General features: G+C 52.3%; 1 protein-coding gene across 1 annotated transcript in view; it reads right to left on the reverse strand.

Annotated features, from left to right (window-relative positions):
* Positions 1–6,898, reverse strand: part of LOC117503713 (voltage-dependent calcium channel subunit alpha-2/delta-1-like) — a 139,990-nt gene that overhangs the window by 108,021 nt on the left and 25,071 nt on the right. Inside the window, exon 2 of the mRNA XM_034162931.1 lies at positions 5,177–5,258. Coding sequence (XP_034018822.1) covers positions 5,177–5,258 — 82 coding nt within the window. The remainder of the gene's footprint in view (positions 1–5,176; positions 5,259–6,898) is intronic.

Consider the following 6,898-nt stretch of genomic DNA (forward strand, 5'->3'; position numbering starts at 1 on the left):
AAAGAGCACCTGGTGGCTAAGGACGAACCGCGAGATTTAGATGGGCTCATTGATCTAGTCATACGACTCGACAACCGGTTAGAAGAACGCCGTCGGGAACGAGGCGAAGGGCGTGGCCAGGCACGCGTCGTCCCTCTCCCTTCCGGGTCCGATCGAGCTCCGCCCTCCCCACGCTCCTCTGTTCCTGCGCTCCGTGCGCTTACGGCTCCCCCTGCTGACGAAGCTATGGACACGAGCAGGGCAACATTTAGGGCACCTGGAGCACAAAGGAGGCGGGCCCACGGAGCTTGTTATGTTTGTGGCCTCGAGTGAGCATATGGCAAACGACTGCCCCGAGCGGTTTAAACTCCAACGCCCGCCCTTAGAGACTGGGCCAGGGGTGGGCCAAAACATTCACGTGGGACACACCCACATTGCTACACGACTCCCAGTCACAATCCTGTATGAGGATTCAACCCTGAAGGCCCCAGCACTGGTGGACACGGGCTCTGAGGGGAATCTGCTTGACAGCAGATTGGGCCAGGAGATAGGGCTCCCTCTGGTGGCTCTTACCTCGCCTGTGCAGGTTCGAGCACTAGATGGCTCCCTACTCCCACCAATCACGCATAAGACACCTCCAGTAACTCTGGTGGTGTCAGGTAACCACCGGGAGGTGATCGAATTCTTCGTGACTCAGGCCACCTCCCGTGTGGTTTTAGGGTTTCCATGGATGCTTAAGCACAATCCCCGGATTGATTGGCCGTCCGGGGTAGTGGTGGCAGTGGAGCGAAACCTGCCATCGGGAGTGTCTCGGTTCCTCGGTTCCTCCCGGCTCCCAAGCTAAGGAGGAGGTCCGAGTCCCGCCCAATCTGAAGGCGGTGCCAGCGGAGTACCATGACCTCGCTGACGTGTTCAGCAAGGATCTGGCTCTCACGCTTCCTCCCCACCGCCCGTACAATTGTGCCATTGATTTGGTTCCAGGCAGTGAGTTCCCGTCCAGTAGGCTGTACAACCTCTCACGGCCGGAACGCGAATCAATGGAGACCTACATCCGGGACTCATTAGCCGCTGGGTTGATCCGGAATTCCACCTCACCGATGGGCGCAGGTTTCTTTTTTGTGGGTAAAAAAGATGGCGGACTTCGTCCATGCATTGATTACAGGGGGTTGAACGAGATCACGGTCCGCAACCGATACCCGTTGCCCTTGTTGGATTCAGTGTTCACCCCCTTGCATGGAGCCAAGATTTTCACCAAGCTGGATCTTAGGAATGCGTATCATTTGGTTCGGATTCGGAAGGGAGACAAATGGAAGACGGCATTTAACCCCCTTAGGTCATTTGAGTACCTGGTCATGCCGTTCGGTCTCACTAATGCTCCCCGCGACCTTCCAAGCGTTGGTAAACGATGGTCTTGCGGGACTTCCTGCACCGGTTCGTCTTCGTATATCTAGACGATATACTCATCTTTTCCCGGATCCTGAGACTCATGTCCGGCATGTCCGTCAGGTCCTGCAGCGGTTGTTGGAGAACCGTCTGTTTGTGAATGGCGAGAAGTGTGAGTTCCACCACACTTCTTTGTCCTTCCTGGGGTTATCATCTCCTCTAACTCCGTCGCCCGGATCCGGCCAAGGTTGCGGCGGTGAGAGATTGGCCCCAACCCACAAGCCGTAGGAAGCTGCAACAGTTCCTCGGCTTTGCTAATTTCTATAGGAGGTTCATTAAGGGCTACAGTCAGGTAGTTAGCCCCCTGACAGCCCTGACCTCTCCAAAAGTTCCCTTCACCTGGTCGGACCGGTGCGAGGCCGCGTTCAAGGAGTTGAACGGCGCTTCTCGTCTGCACCAGTTCTGGTGCAGCCCGATCCTAGCCGCCAGTTAGTGGTTGAAGTGGATGCCTCGGACTCAGGGATAGGAGCGGTGCTCTCCCAGAGTGGGAAGACCGATAAGGTCCTTCACCCGTGTGCCTATTTCTCTCGCAGGTTGACCCCCGCTGAACGGAATTATGACGTCGGCAATCGGGAACTCCTGCTGTGAAAGAGGCCCTCGAAGAGTGGAGACATCTGTTGGAGGGAACAGCCGTGCCATTCACGGTTTTCACTGACCATCGGAACCTGGAGTACATCAGGACCCGCTAAGCGTCTGAAACCCCAGGCAAGCCGCTGGTCACTGTTCTTTGGCCGTTTTGACTTCCGGATTACCTACACGCCCCGGGACAAGAATCAAAGATCGGACGCATTGTCCCGGGTGCACGAGGATGAAGTCAAAACGGAACCGTCGGATCCCCCGGATCCCATCATCCCGGAGTCCGCTATCGTGGCCGCCCTCACCTGGGACGTGGAGAAGACCGTCCGGGAGGCCCTGACCCGTGTCCCGGACCCCGGAAACGGACCAAAGGACAAACTATACGTCCCACCAGAGGCTAGGGCTGCAGTCCTGGACTTCTGTCACGGTTCTAAGCTCTCCTGTCACCCAGGGGTGCGAAGGACCGTGACAGTCGTCCGGCAACGCTTCTGGTGGGCATCCCTGGAGGCCGACGTCCGGGACTACATCCAGGCCTGTACCACCTGCGCCAGGGGCAAGGCTGACCACAAGAAGACCTCAGGGCAGCTACAGCCACTGCCCGTGCCTCATCGCCCCTGGTCCCATATCGGCCTGGACTTCGTCACGGGTCTCCGCCGTCCCAGGGAAACACCGTCGTCTTCATGATAGTGGGACCGTTTCTCCAAGGCGGCCCACTTCGTGGCCCTCCCGAAGCTTCCAAAGGCCCAGGAGACAGCGGACCTCCTGGTCCACCACGCGTCCGTCTGCATGGCATCCCATCAGACATCGTCTCCGATCGCGGTCCCAGTTCACCTCACACGTCTGGAGGAGTTTTTGCCGGGAACCTGGGGGCCACGGTCAGCCTCTCGTCTGGGTATCACCCCCAGACCAACGGGCAAGCAGAGCGGGGAATCAGGAATTGGAGCAGACACTACGCTGTGTGACAGCCGCGCACCGACGGCCTGGAGTTACCACCTGGCCTGGATCGAGTACGCTCACAACAGCCAAGTGTCATCTGCCACCGGCCTCTCCCCGTTTGAGGTGTGCTTGGGGTATCAGCCCCCTTGTTTCCGGTGGTCGAGGGAGAGGTCGGTGTGCCTCGGTCCAGGCCCACCTACGGAGGTGCCCGTCGGGTGTGGCGTGCGCCCGCTCTGCCTTGTTGAAGGCCCGGACGAGGGCGAAAACACATGCAGACCGCGGCAGGCCCCGGCTCCCACGTATCGTCCTGGGCAGGAAGTGTGGTTGTCCACCAAGGACATTCCCCTTCAATGGACTCCCCCAAGCTCCAAGAACGATACATCGGTCCCTTCAAAATCCGCAAAATCATCAATCCCGCCGCAGTGAGGCTTCAGCTGCCGGCCTCGCTGCGGATCCCCAGTGGTTCCATGTCTCCTGGATAAGCCCCATCATCACACCTCACCCCTCTGCACCCCCGGGTCCGGCACCACCTCCTGCCCGGATCATCGACGGGGAACCGCTTGGACCGTGCGTCGGCTCCTCGATGTCCGTCGAATGGGCCGGGGTCTTCAGTACCTGGTTGGACTGGGGAGGGGTACGGCCCCGAGGAACGCTCCTGGGTTGAAGAGGAGCTTCATCCTGGACCCGGCCCTCCTGGCCGACTTTTACCGTCGCCATCCGGAGAAGCCCGGTCGTCGCGCCAGGAGGCGCCCGTTGAGGGGGGGGGTCCTGTTGTGTGTGGGCCGCTGAAGAGGAGGTACTGCTGGCCCATCACCACCAGAGGGCGCCCCTGCCTGGAGTGCGGGCTCCAGCACCAGAGGGCGCCGCCGCCTGATGAGAGCAGCCAGGGTGACAGCTGTCACCCATTACTGGACCACAGCTGACTTCACTCAGTACGGAGGTATATCAGCAGGACAGCGTCTCCACCTCAGTTGCCGAGATAATCACCTTGAGTTTAAGGTATCACCTCTGCACATATATCTGTGTGACGACACTTTATAAACTTTTCAGGACAGCGGAAGGCCAAGTGCTCAGATATAGTACTCACCTTTCCTGCTTCAGTGTGACAAGAGGTGGAGGCGGCTTTGCCCCTCTCATCTACCGGGTGCGGTCGCATCCCAACCTGTTGGTTTGTGTTCTTTCCCGCCAGCAGTACCGGATCCGACGAGCGGATGGCAGTGGCCACCTGGGATTCGGGACTTGGCGGTTCCAGTACTTCTGGGTTTCGGTGGCAGAGGAGATCTGGGTGGTTCCGGTTCAACGAGGACGGACGTCTCCTACCTTCGGGCCTGCCCACAAGACACCAGCAGATTTCGGCTTACACCTCCAAATTGCTAATTGTTGTATCAGTTGTGCTATTTTCACAACAGTAAAACTTGTTCTTACTTTTCTCCATTGTCCGTTCATTGCGCCCCCTGTTGTGGGTCCGTGTACCTACACTTTCACAACATTCCGCTCCGTACGTCCGTCACCTCACTTTCTGATTGGGTGAACATAACATTCAGTTGGCTGCATGCTCGTTTTGGTCGGAGGACACCACACACACTGCGATATCGGGCCAAAAAAATCCAACATGTTGAATATCCCCGATTTGCGTCAGAGTGCTCCTGAAGTCCTTCCGAGCAGATCAGAGCGCTCTTAACACACCACACACGACAGGAATATCTGATAAGATTATCTTTAGCATCATCATGATTGTCGGGACGTCCTTAAGATTGTTGGAAGGGGAAGATCGGGTCCGATATCGGCCTAATTATCCTGCCATGTGAACCAGGCCTTAGGGGCGTTGGCAAGGTCAGACCTTATCTTTGTGCAGCACCTTGGTGCAACTCATGTTGTGATTTGGTGCTATACCAAGAAGAGATACTACAAATTGAATCATAAAATGCTTTGCGGGTGTGTCTGTCTCATTTGAGTAAAGTTAGTTCAGCCTGCGTGGTACCGGAAGGCCAGATCTTCATAGAACGTGGCCTTCAAGGACATCACAGCTAGCCACTCAATTAGCGGATATCAAGGCTAACTTTGAGGTCAGCATTGTGCACTGCACGATAGCAGCGGAACTGGTGGCACGAAGCAAAACGTCTACGTCTTAAACAAAGCTGCTGTGTTTAGACGCGATACAGTATAACGTCTTTTTATAGCTGAAGGAGGTTAATGAAATAAAACAGCATAAACTGTTTCATCATCAGAATGTGATGTTTACCTGTATTAGCTGCTGCATGTTGCTGCCATCTTCGATTAGTGTGACCAACTCTTTCTGCATCTGGTCCACCCATTCTTTGATCCTGAGGGGAAAAAAAAAAAAAAAAAATCAATCAAAAATCATTACTAGCCTTCATCTTCAGATGGGAAGCTGCACGTCAGCCGAGTCACACCGCACTGAATCATGACATGGATTTAGAACTGCAGCATATTATTATTATTATTACAAAGCTTTTAAAATGATCCTCATGACCTTGACCTACAATGATTGACCTTTGGTAAATTTCACCTCATTTTGGCCCGTATGTGTCCAAACTTTAGTATAAATCAGAGTGACAATCAGACTCTGTGGAGACTTTTAAAGCTAGATTGAAAACACACGTTTTCCCCGTTTTATCATTAGCATTTTATACGATTGTGTATCTACTTTTATTCCTTTTACTTATTTACCTTTTTTAATTTTTTATTGTGTTTTTAATCTTGATTTAATTTTATTCTGCCTTTTAAATAATGTTATGAAACGCTTTGAGGCGACTTGTCGTGATTTGCCGCTATATGAATGAATAAATTTGATTTTTATTTGATTTTGAATTAATTCATTTAAAAATGTTGACCCCAAATGGTTGACCTTTGGTGAGTTGCCTGATCTGTTGACCACAATAGCCTGGACTGGGTCATCTACATGTCATTTTTGTTTTTTTGGTGGAAATTAGCAAAAGGACCTCAAAGTTCTCAGCATTCTCGACACACATAATTGTCACAGCTGTCCAAAAACGAAAAAAGTAACCGTTTATCCCTTCCAGTGTGAAATACCCTCTTCACCTTTGCCACTTCTGAAAAATGCTGTGACTCCCAAATCCTATTTATGCTACCTTATTTGAATAAATAAGTGCCATTTGAGTGGGGTTAGGTCAGGCTGCACATTCAAGGCGTACAGTAACAGCCACATTATATTTAGCCTCTCGAGAGACAGCTGCTCGTGGCCGAGGACGCATAACGTGGCACCGTGTCCACACTCAGTATTCCGACACAAAGACAACAAGCACGTCCATACTGCGGGTATTACGGGAAAATTCTGCACATCTTCATTGTGGCTCCATGCATGTCTGTTTGTTTAACCGGCAGGTTCACATGTAGTTACTTTGGTGACCATCAGCAGCAGATGTGCACGGGGGCTGTCATGCACGTGACTTCAGCAGACCGTGAGTAAAGTCGAGCGGTGCGACAGGTGTCGAATGGTGGAAACCATGCATGTGTGAACCATTGTGTTCCAACAAAAAGGCTAAAAGTTCAGAAGGTGGCCACTGTTTTCCACAGATCTACATTTTTTAAATACATTTTCATTATTGTATGGTGTAGCTTACAAGATTGGCACTGTTCTGCTGATCATGGTTATTCAGTATATATTATTGATTATCTCATTTATTTTGGCAAGTAATTAGCCGTTATTAAAATATTTAATCACTGTCTCAATCCAGTACTTCCTCAGATTCTCAAACAGATAAGTGGCTTCTAATAATTGGTTATATGCTTTTTCTGTTTTCAACGGAATAGATCTCTCAGTGCTTTATTCAAATTGCGTCATATATAGCAAGTCACAGCTGAAGTACCTTCAGAGAGGAAGCGCGGCATAGCAGAGCAGTCTTCATCTCACCCTTTTCTAAGTCTGTCTGGTACATCATCTTGTTGCATGTCTTCCCTCTCCACAAATATGAACCGTGTC

Source organism: Thalassophryne amazonica, chromosome 22 (genome assembly GCF_902500255.1).
Source record: "Thalassophryne amazonica chromosome 22, fThaAma1.1, whole genome shotgun sequence".
In the NCBI taxonomy this organism is placed as follows: Eukaryota; Metazoa; Chordata; class Actinopteri; order Batrachoidiformes; family Batrachoididae; genus Thalassophryne; species Thalassophryne amazonica.